Source organism: Cucurbita pepo, unplaced genomic scaffold (assembly GCF_057944985.1).
Source record: "Cucurbita pepo subsp. pepo isolate OVF unplaced genomic scaffold, ASM5794498v1 scafford_13, whole genome shotgun sequence".
NCBI lineage: Eukaryota > Viridiplantae > Streptophyta > Magnoliopsida > Cucurbitales > Cucurbitaceae > Cucurbita > Cucurbita pepo.
In genome coordinates, this window is record NW_028257918.1 from 261425 (window position 1) to 281842 (window position 20418).

At 38.0% G+C, this 20418-nt stretch overlaps 1 protein-coding gene and 1 non-coding gene across 2 annotated transcripts; one reads left to right on the top strand and one right to left on the bottom strand.

The window, feature by feature from the left end:
- The first annotated feature begins 7095 nt into the window (after nucleotides 1-7095).
- LOC147785631 (uncharacterized) lies at nucleotides 7096-8019 on the top strand. The gene is made up of 2 exons (XM_087120929.1): nucleotides 7096-7743; nucleotides 7848-8019. Exons 1-2 carry the CDS (start codon nucleotides 7146-7148, stop codon nucleotides 7853-7855), a joined length of 606 nt encoding a protein of 201 aa, XP_086977055.1. The 5' UTR covers nucleotides 7096-7145; the 3' UTR covers nucleotides 7856-8019.
- Nucleotides 8020-18459: 10440 nt separating this feature from the next.
- TRNAL-UAG (transfer RNA leucine (anticodon UAG)) lies at nucleotides 18460-18539 on the bottom strand. Its single transcript has one exon. It is a non-coding gene; the product is annotated as a tRNA-Leu (tRNA).
- Nucleotides 18540-20418: the final 1879 nt, after the last annotated feature.

The window sequence follows — 20418 nt, forward strand, 5'->3', positions numbered from 1 at the left end:
TTATTTTTAATGGTAGAATGAATATTGAAAAATACTCCGGAGGTGACCCCATAGTGACTCTTGTAAAACGAAATTAAAAGAGAGAAAAATATAATAAATGTTGGATTTAGCACAAAAGATTTCGTTCTATAGCCTCCATAGGAGAAGCCAACAACCGTTTATATGTCATTTTCATTACTGTAATTTTTTTTTTTTTATGATAGAATGAATATTGAAAACTACTCAAGAAGTGACCCCACTATTAAGGTCAGGAAATGAACGTATGCAAATATGATTTTGTGTCTTGTAGATTAAAACATCATGTTTTCACTTTGGCTCTAATTTCATTTATCGATTGATTTGGATGCATTGTACTTTTCTACACACTCCCCACATGCATGCTCTCCGCTTGGGTTCTAGATGCTCTACTTTATTTTTCTATTGAGGATAAACCTAAACCCTAACTCGAGAGATAGTTGTCCATATAATAATGAGGGATGTATAAATTCTCAAGAAGAGAGGAGCAGAGATGATCCCCAGACCAACTAGATTCCATAAGGGAATTGAAAGTTGGGTCTACGGTAGATCTCACCTAAACCGTCTCATCATAATATAATAATCGCAAATATAATATAAATAATTATAACAATAATTTTTAGATTACTCTCTTTCTTGTCCTTCAAAATTGAGCATTTTCTAAACGTTGTTACTATATCACACTACTCATCTTTTTAAATATAAACTAACTGCACACCCGAGACGAGAGTGTGCATGAACTATGGAGCTATAGAGTTCGAGATAGAGTCGAGTCTCGATTTTTGACTCATGATGTCTTTGTCATGTATATGATTCTTTATGGTATGTTGTTATGAATAATTTGTTGCATTAAATAGCTTCATGTGGAACGAGCATGTTAGTGTATCTTGTATTCGTATTGTATACTATGACCCGAAACCTTAAGAGGCACACGAACTAAACAAAAATATCGTTTATTAATTATGAGAATCTAAATACAGGGTCACATCGATCAAGTTCTTTATGATCATCTTCATTATATTGATTAGTTGTTGAGAGGCACTTCTTTGATCTCCTTGTTGTCTTCTAAATGAATGTTCTTACTCATCTTGTGAGACTTCGAGTTGAAATTGAAGGGATGCTTCTTGCCATGACAGAAGCACATGTTTAATTTAGAATCACAAAAAACATTATCCCTGCAATCATCTGAAGTCCTACATGAAATACCTTTAAGATAGCTTCCTTTTGTGCCTAATGGTTTGCTTGTACCTGCATACATAAACAATTTCCAATCAAATTTGAGTAATCTAGTCACGTGTTGTAACACCCTAAAAGTGAAGGAAAGACACCTATGCATGACCCAAAAGATCCTAGGAAAGAAATTATGAGAATTAAGCAAGGAAACGAGACTTAGTAAGTCATTTCTATACCCTAAGGAGTAATCTTAAGGACTTAAGACCTTTGGAGAAAGATTGGAATGAAAGCATAAGCGAAAGGGACGAAAATGTCATTTTTCCAATATCAAGGATCTTGCGAGATTTTTAATTCCTTATCTAGAAGGAATTTCAAGATGTTCAAGAACGGAGAAATGACCAACAAGAGATGAAGAATTTTTAGGAAAATTATCGATTTTTCGAGAAAATAATAATAAAATATTCGAAAAGTGGCAAATTACCAAAATACCCTTGAAGTTAAGGATAATTACGGATTTACCATTCTGCTAAAAAATCAGAACCTTCACAGTGCCTTCTGCACAAAATCCTTCGAATGTCGAGTCTCACGGATCGTCACATCCAACGGCTAGGCTTCAAAACCAACGTCGGTGAGGCTCTGATCGGAATAGATATTTCCAACGGATTTTCTAGAAAATCCAACCGACAATTCACGATGATTCTGGAGCTCCCAATGTTGGTTTAAGTTTCCCCTATAAATTCTGTAGTTGGGGCAATCATTTGGAACAAGAATCGAGCAAGGTCGAGCACCTAGCTGTTGGCAATAAGTGTTTAGATTTTGGGTCTCCTACTCTCAGGCTTCTTCCAAATTCGAGAGCAATTCTCCACCATTTCCTTTCAAACTTGATCCTATAGCTTCTAAACAACATTACCCACAAGTTCTACGAAGGAATAGAGTCCTGAAAGTGCCTAGAAACCATTCGCCCAATCCAATCTGCCATTAAAAAGCTTCAAGGAAAACTCAAAATTCCAATCCAAGGATATACAAGTATTCTTCGAGCAAGGACGACCCCAATAGGTTTCTGCACCTCCAAGGAATGTTTTCATAGAAGACCGCGAAGAGAAATAACCTCAAGAACGTTCCCAATTGAAGAAAATCCGTTTTGGGCTCAAATTGGAGGTAAGTGTCGAATTCCTATCTACGACCACTTTTTCTTCAAATTAAGGATTCTTTTAGCTTCAGAAAAAAGAAGATGAGTAACTTTGATGAAGGAATAAAGAGCTGAAACGTTAAAGAACAAGATACCCAAGAGATTGTAAATCGGAGGCGTCGGGTAACTTGCAGACCGAGAGTGATTTCTCAAAATTAAGGTCCTACACTCAAAGTCATTCCTCCAAACTAATTCCTTTAGGTTAAGGGAACAATAAGGAAGAGGTTTCGTGAAGAAATCGAGCCTAAAAAACCCCAAGAATCGGCTACCCAATAAGAAATCCTCTGTTTTTACACCAGCGAGAAATCATATTTTGGACGAAATTTGGAAGCAAATATCTTAGGCTACAATCCGATGAGAAGGTATAAAATCAATCCCTAGCTCTTCCTTGTAACACCTTCTTTAAGTTTTATGAAGGAATCGAGGGGACAAACAGTGTGATAGGAGTTGGGGAGGGCGAGTTTACGACGGCGGCGCGAACGGTCGCACGCGCCTTCTCCCCGTCTGGAGGAAGAAGACGATGACGTGGGCGGTTCAGTTGAACTGGCCATGTCAACCCAAAACTCAACCTTCCCTCGGTTTTTCTCAATTTTAACCCCCTTCCAGATGGATTCTCATGAAAAACTCTATGGTTCCAGAAAGTAGACATAATAAGGAGTGTGTGAAAGGAAAGTTGAGGTAAATCGGGTACTAGAAGCTCAAGAACAGAGGTCCTCAATGTTGACAACGAGGTAAGTAGCCACCTTGGATTTTTTTGTTAAGAAATACTTGCAGGAATCGCTTGGATTTTCATATGAATACCAAGTACGAACTAGGATTAGATGAAAGAAATGTTGGGTTTTATGTCCTAAAACTCATAGTTTGTAAACAAAGATATATTCTATTTTCAATAAAGTTATTATTGATGTTTATTCAGTAAAAAATTGTTATTGAATAAAGTGAACTTTACGATCATTAATCTAAATCAAATAAACTAAGAACACTCTGGCTATAGTATGATTACTTGAACTATATGTAGAGACATAAGAGTGGATCAAGTTCAAGTATATAGTCAAAATGATCTATAGTATAAGGATAAGGCTGAGTACCTTATTCTGGGGACACTATGGATGCGGCCCACTTTTGTATATGATATAAACAATGTGATCACTAAATTGTACATGTGGAGACATGTGAGTGGGGGCGTCCTATGCAATGAGTATTGCATAAGATCGGACCATGAAGAAAACCACTCTCAATTTATAAAGTTGTTTACTGTTGAGACTGATTTTCTTTTCATTCGATAACCTAGGTAACTCGGTTTTAATCCTGAGCTAACCATGAACTCCTATTTATTCGGAATTATCCTTAGATTTGCATGGGTGAGAGTGGCTCTAGTTCGCCGACTCAACAGGCCTCCCATTTCAGGGGTAAGACTGGGTGAATGGCTGGAGACGTGGGGTGCAAGACGGAATTCACTCCTACCCACTTTTAGGGATAGAAGAAAGGTAGTTCCCTTAAGCACTGACTCCAGGTCTTGAACAAGGGGCCCCACCCTCTCATTGGCCTGAGAGGGATTCGGTTTACTGGTTGGACCACAAACCAATTGTTCATTAGAGGATCAGTGAGACATAAGGAACAAGAAGTAACTTCAGGGGTAAAACGGTAAATTGACCCAGCTCTAGTTACGAACAACCTGTGAAGGATCGACTTACTAATCATGGTTATATCAGATGGACAGAAATATATCTATAGTGAGGGGAGTGCAACTACTAGGCTATAGTGGAGTGTCCTAGTAGTTAACGAATGTTGGTTAACCAGGTTAATGAGTTTAATCGGTTAATCTTGGATTGTTGTAGCCCATGATCTATAGGTCCATTAGGTCCCTCTGCTAGCTCATATCGGACTAAACCATAGAACAGTGTGACGAGTGAGTTCGAAGTGTTCGAATTCAAGTTAGGGAATCTGCGTTACATATATACGATATATTTAACCGCAATTTTGTTTTATTTACGAATTAAACGAAAAGAGAGAATCTGAGATATTTAAATAAGATTTAAATATCTTAATCAATTATGTGTCGGAATTGATTGGGATTGGCATTTGAATTAATATTAAATATTAATTAAATAGTTTAATTAATCATTTAATGTTACCTTACTTTGAAATTCATTATTCAAATTAATTGTTGAATTAAAATGAAGAAAGTCAAAATGACTTTCATCTAATGGAAAAATCCATGTTAGTGGAATTTTGAGGTGTCAAAATTTGGTTTAACCAAACTTGCATGTTTGCCAAATAAACCCCACAAGTTTGAGTGGAATTTTGAGTGTCAAAATTTGGTTAACTCAAACATGCATGCTTGCCACATAATCCCAAACATTTGAGTGGAATTTTAAGTGTCAAAATTTGGTGATCTCAAGTTTGCATGAACATGCAAACTTGACTCTTTAAATAGAGTGATCATGATACTTGGAATCTTCTTCTTCATCTTGATGAAAAAAAACCTTGAGAAAAACCTCTCACAAACACTCTCTTTCACATATACAAAATCCCTCCCAAGTTTAGTCACTCACCGGATTCCACAATCCCGTTCTAAGGCCGGAGGATAGTGGAGAAGACACTAGTGGTGGTTCGAAACCGGTTCGTGAGGCAAAAGGAGTTTGAACTACAAAAGGTTAGTATTTAAACTCATCAAGTTTTAATACTTATGAACATGCTAGTTATTTACAATAATTGATGTTCTAAAAGTGCCTAAGATCCAAATTGCTTCCGCATGTGTTATATTAACACCAACAATTGGTATCAGAGCAAGTTTTAGGCACTTTATTTACATTAATTTGATCATGGTGGGTACCATTTCATGCATGAAATTTGTGGTTGCTAAAGTGGATGGTTTTGGTTTTGGCATTTTTTTTTATGCTTCCATTTTATACAATTATTGTAATAAGCCTAAGGTGCATGGGCTTTAATGAATGAAGACAGGTCTGTAATTTTTATGGAGTCATTAGAGTCCATTTTAGGTTGTAATTGATCGAAAATGGAAGAGATAAGCAAGCTGAACCGAAGAAGATGGAAGAGGCGGTTCGGGTGTTTTTTCTGTCGTTGGGGACCGATTGAACGTTTTTAAGGGTTGGTTTGTCCAGTTCGTGATCCTCGGGAGCGGCTCAAGTTATTTTTAATTATTAATGTAATAATTTAGTTAATTGCTTGCTTTAAAATGCCAAAACCAACCCACTTTAGTGTGTTTAATTAATTATGCATTATGAATGTATGTTTTAATTAAATAGAAAATGTATATGCATAAAGTATGTCATATAGATTTAAAATCCCTAGGCTAAGCATGTTTCATGCATTCCAAGTATGTTATAAGTGTTATAATGAATAGTATGCATGTCTTAGGGTTCCATGAGTGATAGATATAAATTGTTATATTATTGCATGGAATGGATGATTATATAAATTGTTATATAAAGCATGTTATAGGTTATTTTCAACGTCATAAAATGAGGTAGACGTTAAAATCTATAATAAAGATAAGTGCATGCTCACTAAGGGTTAAGAACCGAGCACGATCAATTTTAACAGTTAAAAAGGGTCGATGTCTTATAAAATTACGGTTACGAGAAAGCTCACCTGGCACGATCTTGTCTAAGGCTGAAGGTACTTAAGTTGACGGTTTACGGAACACCTACTACCTGGAGATCGGACCAGTACTTGAGCTTAGTTAGCCCAGTTTTATGAGCATGCTTAAGTGATGTAAGATTTAGAAAAATCACCTAGACTTAAGTTATATTTAATTAGCCGGAATATACTTAAGTAATGAGTATACCCAACCATCTAAAATACTTAGTGGGAGGAAAAAGGTGTATAAGATACATCGTTTTCTCTTCATGCTCTCTGTAAAATTCACACAGTGAGATTCATGCTCGGCCTCGTGTCGCCCTGGGAGCGTCCTCCATTCGGAAGGTATTTGCATGAGTCAATAACAAGGTGAATTGAGAAAGTATTTATAGTAAGTGGGAGAAGGAAGTCAACACGTCCTATGGTCTCCACCACTAGGTTGCACCGTGAGATTCCCATGTTCCGCCTGTATGTTTCCCTAGAGCAACTACCCATTCGGAGGGTCGTAACATGGGAGTCGGAACAACGCAAACTCCAGAAATGGATAGGATTTCTTAGGTCCATTCCTAACTTTGGCTTTTTCATTCGATAGCGTTGTTGGGACCGATTTCTGAGGTCTGAAATTGGTGGGTCACACTTGCGAAGAATTACTAAGAGTTAGTATATTCTTGACCAAAATAGCGATAACTAAAACACTATAGGAACAAGAGTTATTCTGGAATTAGTGTTTAAGTCAAGAATGTCTTGGTTTAGTGAATGAGTGATTGACTGCCCCTCGGTAGCAGTTGCTCTAACTCACTAAAGTATCGTTGCAAATTAATAATGATTTGGGTATATTATTACATTTGCTAAAACTGATTGGATTAAACAGGATTAAGTCAAATCACTAATAGAATTTTCCAGCATGACAAACTCAATAGTACAATTACTCGCTTCTGAGAAATTAAACGGCGACAACTACACAACTTGGAAATCAAACCTAAACACAATACTGGTCATTGATGATTTAAAGTTTGTTTTAACTGAGGAGTGTCCTCCAAACCCAAACTTAAATGAAAACCGAACAGCTCGGGATGCATATGACAGATGGATAAAGGCAAATGACAAAACCCGAGTGTACATTCTAGCCAGCATATCTGATGTTTTGGCTAAGAAACACGATGTTATGGGTACTGCTAAAGAGATTATGGAATCTCTAAAAGGGATGTTTGGACAACCGTCCTTCTCCCTTAGACATGAAGCCATAAAATACATTTACAACTGCCGTATGAAAGAAGGGACCTCAGTTAGAGAACATGTCCTGGACATGATGGTCCATTTCAATGTGGCAGAAGAAAATGAAGTTGTCATTGATGAGAAGAGTCAAGTCAGTTTTATCATGATGTCTCTTCCGAAGAGCTTCTTCCAGTTCCGCACCAATGTGGTTATGAACAAAATAGAATATAACTTGACTGCTCGTCTCAATGAGCTACAGACTTATCAGTCCCTCTTAACAAACAAGGGACAAACAGGAGAAGCAAATGTTGCTATCTCCAAGAAATTACTACGAGGATCGTCCTCCAAAAATAAGTCTGGACCTTCAACTTCTAAAAGTGTTTTGATGAAGAAGAAGGGAAAAGGGAAAAACAAGATTCCTACTAACCGCAAGAACAAGGTTCAAAAAGCAGATAAAGGAAAATGTTTCCATTGCAACGAAAACGGGCACTGGAAGAGAAACTGCCCAAAATACCTTGCAGAGAAGAAAGCCGAAAAGACACAACAAGGTAAATATGATTTACTCGTTGTAGAAATGTGTTTAGTAGAGTATGACAACTCAACTTGGATACTAGATTCAGGGGCGACTAATCATATTTGTTCTTTTTACCAGGAAACTAGCTCCTGGAGAATGCTTGCGGACGGCGAGATAACACTCAGGGTTGGAACAGGAGAGGTTGTCTCAGCAAGATCAGTAGGAAATTTAAAGTTGTTTTTTGGAGATAGATTCATTATATTAGATAATGTACTTTTTGTTCCTGGAATGAAAAGAAATCTAATATCCATCTCTTGTTTATTAGAACAGTTGTATAAAGTATCTTTTGAAATCAATGAAGTGTTCATTTGCAAAAGAGGTATTCATATTTGTTCTGCAAAACTAGAAAACAACTTATATATGTTAAAACCGAGCAAAACAAAAGCTATTTTAAATACTGAGATGTTTAAAACAGCTGAAACTCAAAATAAACGACAAAAGATTTCTCCTAATACCTTTCTTTGGCACTTAAGACTAGGCCACATTAATCTCAATAGGATTGAGAGATTGGTTAAAAGAGGACTTCTAAATAAGTTAGAATACAATTCTTTACCTCCATGTGAGTCTTGTCTTGAGGGTAAAATGACTAAACGATCATTTTGCGAAAAAGGTTATAGAGCCAAAGAAACCTTAGAACTCGTGCATACAGATCTCTGTGGTCCAATGAATGTCAAAGCACGAGGAGGGTATGAATATTTCATCAGTTTTATTGATGATTATTCAAGGTATGACTATCTTTACCTAATGCATCACAAGTCCGAAGCTCTTGAAAAATTCAGAGAGTATAAGACTGAGGTTGAGAATCTATTAGGTAAAACTATTAAAACACTTCGATCAGATCGAGAAGGAGAGTACATGGATTTAAGATTTCAGGACTATATGATAGAACATGGAATAAGGTCTCAACTCTCAGCCCCTGGTATGCCTCAACAAAATGGTGTATCAGAAAGGAGAAATAGAACTCTATTAGACATAGTTCGGTCTATGATGAGTTTTGCTCAATTACCCGATCCGTTTTGGGGATATGCAGTGGAGACTGCTACATACATTTTGAACATGGTTCCTACTAAGAGTGTTTCAGAAACACCTTATGAGTTATGGAAAGGGCGTAAAGGTAGTTTACGTCACTTCAGAATTTGAGGATGTCCAGCACATGTGTTGTTGCAAAATCCCAAGAAATAAGAATGTCGTTCAAAATTATGTCTATTCGTAGGATACCCCAAAGAGACGAAAGGTGGTTTGTTTTATGATCCTCAAGAAAATAGAGTGTTTGTATCAACGAACGCTACATTCTTAGAGGAAGACCACGTAAGAAATCATCAACCTCGTAGCAAACTAGTATTAAGTGAGATTTCTAAAGAAGCTACTGATAAAACAACAAGAGTTGTTGATCAAGCTGGTCCTTCAACCAGAGCTGTTGATGGAGCTGACACTTCTGGTCAATCACATCCTTCTCAAAAGTTGAGAATGCCTCGACGTAGTGGGAGGATTATAACTCAACCCGATCGTTACTTGGGTTTGATAGAAACTCAAGTCATCATACCTGATGATGGCGTTGAGGATCCATTGTCCTATAAACAGGCAATGAATGATGTAGATAGAGATAAGTGGATTAAAGCCATGAATCTTGAAATGGAGTCAATGTACTTCAATTCAGTCTGGGAACTTGTAGATCAACCAGATGGGGTAAAACCTATTGGTTGCAAATGGATCTATAAGAGGAAACGAGACCAAACCGGTAAGGTACAGACCTTTAAAGCACGACTAGTAGCAAAGGGTTATACCCAAAGAGAGGGGGTGGACTATGAAGAAACCTTCTCACCTGTTGCTATGCTTAAATCAATTAGAATACTCTTGTCTATTGCCACATTTTATGATTATGAAATTTGGCAAATGGATGTTAAGACAGCTTTTCTAAACGGCGATCTTGAAGAGAGTATCTATATGGCTCAACCAGAGGGGTTCATTGAACATGATCATGAGCAAAGGGTTTGCAAGCTTAAAAGATCCATTTATGGGTTGAAACAAGCATCTCGATCCTGGAACATAAAGTTTGATACTGCGATCAAATCTTATGGCTTTAAACAGAATGTTGACGAACCTTGTGTTTATAAAAGGATAGTCAACTCTACAGTAGCTTTCCTGGTGTTGTACGTTGACGATATCCTACTCATTGGAAATGATGTGGGAATTCTGACTGACATTAAGCATTGGCTGGCGACACAATTCCAAATGAAAGATTTGGGAGAGGCTCAGTTTGTTCTTGGAGTCCAAATTGTTCGGAATCGCAAGAACAAAACGCTAGCATTGTCTCAAGCATCGTACATCGACAAAATGTTGATTCGATATAAGATGCAGGACTCCAACAAAGGATTATTACCTTTCAGGCATGGAGTTCATTTGTCGAAGGAACAAAGTCCTAAGACACCTCAAGAAGTTGAGGATATGAAACACATTCCCTATGCATCAGCGGCCGGTAGTCTGATGTATGGCATGCTATGTACCCGACCCGACATATGCCATGCTGTGGGAATTGTCAGCAGATATCAGTCCAATCCGGGACGTGCTCATTGGACTGCCGTTAAGAATATCCTCAAGTATCTTAGGAGAACGAGGGACTATATGCTAATGTACGGTGCTAAGGATCTGATCCTTACAGGGTACACTGACTCAGATTTTCAGACCGATGTAGATTCGAGGAAATCGACATCAGGATCTGTCTTCACTCTGAATGGAGGAGCAATAATATGGAGAAGCATAAAGCAAGGTTGCATTGCTGATTCCACCATGGAGGCTGAGTATGTTGCTGCTTGTGAAGCAGCGAAAGAATCTGTATGGCTTAGGAAGTTCTTAACTGATTTGGAAGTCGTTCCAAATATGCATCTTCCCGTCACTCTTTATTGTGATAACAGTGGAGCAGTTGCAAATTCAAAAGAACCAAGAAGCCATAAGCGAGGAAAACATATTGAGCGCAAATATCATCTCATAAGGGAGATTGTGCAACGAGGAGATGTGATCGTCACACAGATAGCTTCAGAACACAACATTGCTGATCCATTTACAAAGCCCCTCACGGCTAAAGTGTTTGAAGGGCACCTAGTGAGTCTAGGACTACGGGTTATGTAATCTAGGGCAAGTGGGAGAAAAGGCATGCGTATGTGATGCCCAAGTTTATTGTATTTCTCTCTACTCAACGTTATAAAACCCCACTAGAGTTTTAGTCCAAGTGGGAGTTCGTTGGGTTTTATGTCCTAAAACTCATAGTTTGTAAACAAAGATATATTCTATTTTCAATAAAGTTATTATTGATGTTTATTCAGTAAAAAATTGTTATTGAATAAAGTGAACTTTACGATCATTAATCTAAATCCAATAAACTAAGAACACTCTGGCTATAGTATGATTACTTGAACTATATGTAGAGACATAAGAGTGGATCAAGTTCAAGTATATAGTCAAAATGATCTATAGTATAAGGATAAGGCTGAGTACCTTATTCTGGGGACACTATGGATGCGGCCCACTTTTGTATATGATATAAACAATGTGATCACTAAATTGTACATGTGAAGACATGTGAGTGGGGGCGTCCTATGCAATGAGTATTGCATAAGATCGGACCATGAAGAAAACCACTCTCACTTTATAAAGTCGTTTACTGTTGAGACTGATTTTCTTTTCATTCGATAACCTAGGTAACTCGGTTTTAATCCTGAGCTAACCATGAACTCCTGTTTATTCGGAATTATCCTTAGATTTGCATGGGTGAGAGTGGCTCTAGTTCGCCGACTCAACAGGCCTCCCATTTCAGGGGTAAGACTGGGTGAATGGCTGGAGACGTGGGGTGCAAGACGGAATTCACTCCTACCCACTTTTAGGGATAGAAGAAAGGTAGTTCCCTTAAGCACTGACTCCAGGTCTTGAACAAGGGGCCCCACCCTCTCATTGGTCTGAGAGGGATTCGGTTTACTGGTTGGACCACAAACCAATTGTTCATTAGAGGATCAGTGAGACATAAGGAACAAGAAGTAACTTCAGGGGTAAAACGGTAAATTGACCCAGCTCTAGTTACGAACAACCTGTGAAGGATCGACTTACTAATCATGGTTATATCAGATGGACAGAAATATATCTATAGTGAGGGGAGTGCAACTACTAGGCTATAGTGGAGTGTCCTAGTAGTTAACGAATGTTGGTTAACCAGGTTAATGAGTTTAATCGCTTAATCTTGGATCGTTGTAGCCCATGATCTATAGGTCCATTAGGTCCCTCTGCTAGCTCATATCGGACTAAACCATAGAACAGTGTGACGAGTGAGTTCGAAGTGTTCGAATTCAAGTTAGGGAATCTGCGTTACATATATACGATATATTTAACCGCAATTTTGTTTTATTTACGAATTAAACGAAAAGAGAGAATATGAGATATTTAAATAAGATTTAAATATCTTAATCAATTATGTGATTTAAATATCTTAATCAATTATGTGTCGGAATTGATTGGGATTGGCATTTGAATTAATATTAAATATTAATTAAATAGTTTAATTAATCATTTAATGTTACCTTACTTTGAAATTCATTATTCAAATTAATTGTTGAATTAAAATGAAGAAAGTCAAAATGACTTTCATCTAATGGAAAAATCCATGTTAGTGGAATTTTGAGGTGTCAAAATTTGGTTTAACCAAACTTGCATGTTTGCCAAATAAACCCCACAAGTTTGAGTGGAATTTTGAGTGTCAAAATTTGGTTAACTCAAACATGCATGCTTGCCACATAATCCCAAACATTTGAGTGGAATTTTAAGTGTCAAAATTTGGTGATCTCAAGTTTGCATGAACATGCAAACTTGACTCTTTAAATAGAGTGATCATGATACTTGGAATCTTCTTCTTCATCTTGATGAAAAAAAACCTTGAGAAAAACCTCTCACAAACACTCTCTTTCACATATACAAAATCCCTCCCAAGTTTAGTCACTCACCGGATTCCACAATCCCGTTCTAAGGCCGGAGGATAGTGGAGAAGACACTAGTGGTGGTTCGAAACCGGTTCGTGAGGCAAAAGGAGTTTGAAATACAAAAGGTTAGTATTTAAACTCATCAAGTTTTAATACTTATGAACATGCTAGTTATTTACAATAATTGATGTTCTAAAAGTGCCTAAGATCCAAATTGCTTCCGCATGTGTTATATTAACACCAACAAGAAAAACTCAAAGAACCGCGAGTTAAGACCTTAAACCTATCAAATTGCTCGGTAATTAGGTAACATTAGAATAACCCACTAGATGAACTCCGCTGCCTATAAAATTTTAATTCTAAGCATATTATAGCATTTTGAGGTTCTAAATGAAGTTTAGTAGTCATTAGATAAGGATAAGTGGATAAACCAAGAAATGGTGCAAAATGACCATAATGCCCCTAAGGATATCTACCTACAGTTCCTAACCTAGATGACCTCCAAATGCTATGAAACCCTGAAGTAGATCCTATTTTATGATGTTTGATGATTTTGTAAAGTTGAAAGGCATTGGAACACGTTAAGTAGCAAAACCATGAATTAGGGGTGAAATGGCCAAAATGTCCCTAGACTCTTATGAGATTTCAAGGTCTATACGTGCTCCGGATGATTTGCTACTTCTTATAAGGTCGATTATGAAGAACATGAAGATAAGTTTGAGGTTTCAAGTTCATTGGAGTAAGTTTGGAACCTAAACCAAGTTAGGATCCAAGAAACACCTAAAGGAAACACCACAAGACTTCAGACTCTTCTAGAACTCTCTAAAGAACTCCCTAAGAATCTATGACCTTCTAGAACAACTTACACTAAGATGGGTTCATATGGTTACAAATACAAGTTACAACTTATGTCTCAAGGAATTAAGGACCTTAGAAACTTACAAGATTAAGAACCAAGAACAAACAACACACAAGCTTTACAACTACCTAAGTAAGAAGAATGCTAGGTACCACTCAAGGACGAGGGATCAAGGTCCCCAAACTCAGAAACAGAAACTCAAGAATGCTAGGTAATACTCTAATCATGTCCAAAGTGACCCATGACCTCCCACCAAGCGGTGCCCAATAATTCCTCTTCTAGGTGGAATGTCTTGGACCATGTTTCCTTTGCAGGATGTCATGCCTCAAGTTTCCCTCACCTATTAGAGATGCCCTGCAGACTTGCAGGATGCGGTGTTCAAGTATGCACCGAGCAAGTGACCTTTATGGTCTATCAAGGGGAGTAGTCTAAGGTCACGGAGGAACAAGAAGAGAGTAAGTTCCCTTAGCCACGAATCAAGAACCTCCTAAGACCTCCCACGGTACAGCATGTTCATGACTTAGACTACGCTACTTGGAACGCATGAAGCCTTTAGTGTAGGTAAGCAGACTGTATTATAGGGCAAGCCCTTGATGCAGTATTAAGACTACATCGCTTGGAACGTAAGAAGCCTTGGATGTAGGATTTCAGACTATGTCGCTTGGAACGCATGAAGCCATGGGCATAAATTAAGCAGACTGTATTATAGGGCAAGCCCTTGATGTAGGTTTTCAGACTATGTCGCTTGGAACGCATGAAGCCTTGGGCATAGGTTAAGCAGACTGTATTATAGGGCAAGCCCTTCATGCAGTTTTAAGACTACATCGCTTGGAACGTAAGAAGCCTTGGATGTATGTCTTTAGACTATGTCGCTTAGAATGCATGAAACCTTGGGCATAGGTTAAGCAGACCATATCGAAGGGCAAGCCCTAAGATGCGGTAAGACTACGTCGCTTGGAACGCATGAAGCCTTGGACGTAAGTTAAAGCTGTGTCGCTTAGAACGCATGAAGGCTTGGACGCAAGATTCTCAGGTACATGTCTAGTGCCGTAAATCCTAGGGGAAGTGTCTTGGAGAACGAATCAATAATAGAACAAGAACCAAGAATACCAAGAACAAGAGAAAGATAAAGGACTAGAACATGGATCAAGATCCTAGTTCTAAGGACAAGAACCAGGAACAAATGACCAAGAACCAAAAACCATAGTGCTAAGGCCCTTAAAGGAAAACCAAGGTTTTAGGGTTTAAGAACCAAGGTCCTCAAGAAAGATCAAGATAAGAACCCTAAGTCAAGAACAAGAATTAAAGGACACGATTAAGAGCCTACAAGTAGGCTACTTACTGAGTCTTGTACTCATTCCTTATTCTCCAATTTTTTTCCAGGTAATAAGGAGCTGGTCGAGGTCGGGAGCGGAATCTGGAGCAGGTGCCATAGACTAACCTCACCTGTCGTCTCAACCCTTTTATTTTAAAATGTTTTGCGTCTGTTCCTTATTCTGTCTTTTAACTATTATGTTGTATTTTAAATTACTAATATGCGCACACTATTTTGGTATAATGTAAATTATGTTTTAAATTTTAATGATTTTATTTCGCAAAAAAATTTACCCGTCTTTTTGAGCCATCGCATCAGCCATGTCCTTACAGAGAGCTTCATTTGTGTAAATGAGTGCAAACAATGGCCAACAATTCCTTGAGTGTACACGTGAATAAAGTGTTGAGTGTTCACGTGATAAAGTGTTGTGAGGTCTTTTGTATTTTCTTAACCTACTTTTGCAGCAAAGTTTTACAAATAGATTCGACGATGAATCCTCTTGAAGAAGTGGAGAATGATACGAATCAAGACATCTCAATCATGCAATGCTTTTAAGGAAATATAAGCTTAAGGAAGATGAGTTTTATTTATCCTAGTTACAATTTTTTTTTTGTGGATCTCACTAATGTATTTTATGAATTTTATTCACATTTAGGTTACATTTACGGTAACAACAAGGAAAAAAATAAAAGAGTTAGCGATCTCGTGGGAGAAACCACCCTCGCATCAGAAATCTCGCGATAGACATAAATGCATTTTATGACTTTTTATTTCCTTAATGCATTTTCAGTGAGCGCCAAAGATCTAGTAGAAGTAGAAAATAGGCCAAAGAGACAAAACCGATAGACTTTTGGATCCAGGTTCAACACGGGTGGCCCAACAAGCACTAAATCACTCCCAGCAGCGCACGACCTGAAAAGGACACTCTTCGAGAAATGCATGTGTGACTTGACAAACTAGTCATGCTCTTCTCATGTGCAGTGCACACGCTTCCCACGTCAGTCGCAACTCACACGACTCGTGTGTCAACTCCATCATCATTTGTTTTCTAGTTTTTGGATATATATGTTTATTATCATTTCTTATATGTTTTCGATTTTTTACGAATTTTATTTTTATAATGTAAGTCCATGGGACTGATGAAACATTTAAAATGAATATTTCCACATAAAAAGATCACATCATGCATATGGTACGACTCTATTTTAGTAAAAAAAATAAGATCGTTACATTTTCATAGTGGTTAATTATAGTCCTAAAAGTATGAATGACACAACTCTTAAAATTTCTCATTTTCATAGTGGCTAACTATAGTCCTAAAAGTATGAATGATACAACTCTTAAAATTCTTAGTGGAAGGTTAAGGATTTCATGTTGAGGCTATATATAACCACTTATGTTGTCTTGTAGACTTGAAAAAGGTAGTAAAAAGATCATTTATGCCTTCTTTTAACTAAGTAATAAGTTTTTTTTTTGGTAATGCTATGTAGTTTAGGTTGTATGTTTAGTATCATCTAAGCTTGACATGATCGATCTTGCCTGCGGAGTGATTCAAATCTCAAACAAGTATTTTTTTTCTCTAAGATATTCAATCAACAAAGTAATTCGTTATCATAAAGCATGATTTAACTTCGATTTGATGACGGAGACGCCTCGTGGAGGGACACTGAAAGAAGGACAATCAAACCAAAAAAGATAGGTGAGTGATGTGTGGTTCGCTGCCACTTTTATGTATTGTAGGATAAGTAGTGTCCCTTATTTTTGCTGACTATGTTATTTCACATGTAGTATGATGATATCAAAGCTAGGTTTCAATCGTGGGACCTGTGAGTTATGGGCCCACCACGCTTCTGCTGATATTAATCATTTTGATCTCTAGCTTTCATCATAGATGTTTAGTTCACTTATGGCAAACTTTGAGACAATATATAAAAAGGTATTAACGGCCCTTCAACCCTTATATCTATCTCCATGACTTGAGACATTCTAAACTTTACTTTTGATATTTGTACTACTTTTTCTATATTTGTACTACTTTTTTTTTATTTTTTTTTTTATAGTAGTATGATTGGGTGTCCTTTGCTTTTCTTCGTCGCGAGATAGCTTTCATCTACGCTTTCCGTTATGATGTTCGATGATTTGAGCAGACTGTGAGTCTTACCTAATTAGGGGGCTCTCATCTACAATGAGATGCAACGTGTTGTGTCGCACATGATTGAACATGCATGCATAGGCGGCGTGTGTGGTCAAACAAGTTTGAATTCCACATAAGTGATGTTTGAATTCCGAAGGAAAATCCTGCCCAAGGTCCAACAAAGCCACAAAGTCGGGTGAAAAATGTGAATGGGGATTGAGTACTCCTAAAGGTTTTAAAAAAATAAAAATAAATGACAGTTATTGGATTAGAAACCAATCCCTTTTTAAACCAGAGACTAAAAGTAGCATCTTGGACCACTAAGCCAAACTATCCCAACAATTGCGTTTGGACTACTAAGATTGTCAAGCTATCTCAAGACATGAGATTGCATCACGATGCATGGGTCGTGTCATTGGGAACCGAGATGACCATGAGATACAATGTTGTTGTGTTACAAATGATTGAACATGCACGCATAGGCGGCGTGTGCGGTCAAATAAGTTTTAATTCCACATTATTCATGTTTGAAACCCGTAGGCAAACCCTGCCTAAGGTCCAACAAAGCCACAAAGCCACAAAGCTAGATGAAAAATATGAAAGGGAATTAAGTACTCCTTAAGGTTTGTCATGATCGTGTCAAGATCACAAAGTCGCACATTTGAAAAAGTATGACTTTGACACGATGCACTGGTCGGAGTTGGGCTAGACTCTCTCCATATTAGACGCGTTTTAAAACCACAATGTTAGCAACGATAAATAAAAAGTCAAAACAAACAATATGTGTTAGCAGCGGGCACGAGGCTTTACAAAAAATTAAAATAAATGACAGCTGTGGGATTTGAATCCATGCCCTTTTGAACTAGAGTCGAAGTCTAGCACCTTAGACAACTCGGCCAAACTATCCCGACGAATGTGTTTGGACAAATCAAGATGGTCGAGCTATCTCGAGACATGAGATTACAATACGATGCATGGGTTGTGCTATTGGGAACCGAGATGACGATGAGATGCAACAATGTTGTGTCGCACATGATTGAACATGCACGCATAGACGGCGTGTGTGGTCAAACAAGTTTTAATTCCACATCATGGATGTTTGAACGCGGAAGAAAACTCTGCCTAAGGTATAACAAAGCCATAAAGTCGAGTGAAAAATGTGAATAGAGACTGAGTACTTCTTTAGATTTGTCGTGAGCGTGACAAGATCACGAGACACTGGTTGGAGTTGGGTTAGAGTTGGGTTAGAATCTCTTCATAATAGACGAGTTTTAAAACCAATCTATCTGGCATCTTAAACCACTCTCGACTAAAATGTACGACAGATGTGCCTTGACAAACCAAGATAGTCAAGCTATCTCTAGACATGAGATTGCAATACGATGCATGGGTCGGACGATGAGATTGAAAAAGTATGATTATGACAGCTGTGGGATTTGAACCCACACCCTTTCAGACCAGAGCCTAAATCTGGCGCCTTAGACCACTCGGCCAAACTGTCCCAACGAATGTGTCTAGAAAAACCAAGATGATCGAGTATCTCAAGACATGAGATTGCATCACGATACATGGATCGTGTTGTTGGGAACCGAGATAATGATGAGATGCAACATTGTTGTGTCGCACATGATAGAACATGCATGCATAGGCGGCGTGTGTGGTCAAACAAGTTTTGATTCCATATAAGTGATGTTTCAACGTTGAAGGCAAACCTTGCCTATGGTATAACAAAGCCACAAAGCCGAGGTGAAAAATGTGAATGGAGATTGTGTACCCCATAAGGTTTTTGGCTAGCGTGTCAAGATCACGAAGCCGCACATTTGAAGAAGTATGACCGTTACACGATGCACTGGTCGGAGTAGGGCTAGACTCTCTCTATAGTAGACGCGTTTTAAAATCATGAGGTTTTTATAATATGTGCTAGCAGCGGGCTTGAAGGTTTACAAAAAATGAAAATAAATGACAGCTGTGGGACCACGCCCCTTCAAACCAAAGCCTAAATCTGGCACCTTAGACCACTTGGCCAAACTGTCCCGAGGGATGTGTCTACACAACCAAGATGGTCAAGCTATCTCGAGAAGCTATCTCGAGACTTGAGATTGCATCACGATGCATGGGACGTGTTGTGAGGAACCGAGATGACGATGAGATGCAACGTTGTTGTGTCGTACACAATTGAACATGCATGCATAGGCAGCGTGTATGGTGAAACAAGTTTTGATTCCACATAAGTGATGTTTGAATGTCGAAGGTAAACCTTGCCTAAGGTCCAACAAAGCCACAAAGCCAGGTAAAAAATATGAATGTAGATTAAGTACCCCATAAGGTTTTTGGTGAGCGTGTCAAGATTAGAGGCCGCACATTTGAAGAAGTATGACCGTTACACGATGCACTGGTCAAAGTAGGGCGAAACTCTCAATATAGTAGACGCATTTTAAAACCATGAGTTGGAAAGCACCCATAGAGTATTTAAAAGAGTTTGGTGAAGTTCCTAATTTAAAATTCTTTTCTTGATGGGAATGTTATTTATTGTTGGTATCAAAGCCATATTTGTCTTTGAGTATGAGTATTCCTGTGAAACCAAAAATTATACCGACCTTGTAGTTGATGGGAATGCTATTTATTGTTGGTATAAGAGCCAGGTTTCTGGCCTGGGACCTGTGGGTTATGGGCCCACCACGCTTCCGCTGCGCCACTCTGATTTGTTAATTAATATCATTTTGATCCCTAATAGATGCTTTTAAAACTGTGAGACTCACGACGATACGTAACGGGCCAAAGTAGACAATATTTGCTGGCGGTCGACTTGGCTATTACATAACCTAAATCACTATAAGTGAATTCATTCCAAGGAATCTTATGCTTACACTCTTCATTGAGAGCGGTAGTTATCCTTCGAGAAATATACTTTGGAAGTCCTTCAATGAAGCGCATCATCCATAATTAAAGGGTACTATCATATCTTGTCATAACCTTAGTTACAATTATATCTTTGTACCATCAGAAGTAGCTAACTTTTCGCATCTTATAATCATAAGAATTTTCTCAAACGTTCAGTATGGATTTGTAGTTTGCCTACGACAAACTTTAAGACAATATATAAAAGGGTATTAATGGCTATTCAACACTTATATCATTCTCCATAACTTGAGATATTCAAATTTCACTTTTTATGTTTGTACTTCTCTTTCTATAGTAGCATGGTTAAGTATCCTTTGCTTTTCTTCGTCGGAGATATGCTTCTCCAACCCATCCTTGAGTACTCCTGTGAAACCAAAAGTTACAATTTGAGCAATAGCGTGGTCAAACTTACCTCGAAGACTATAGGTGCTAGCTCCCATCAACATTTTGTTGATTACATTTACGACTAGATGACCGGA

Coding starts and splice junctions, on each gene's coding strand:
- LOC147785631 (XM_087120929.1), top strand. CDS start 7,146: ATGGGTACTGCTAAAGAGATTATGGAATCTCTAAAAGGGATGTTTGGA.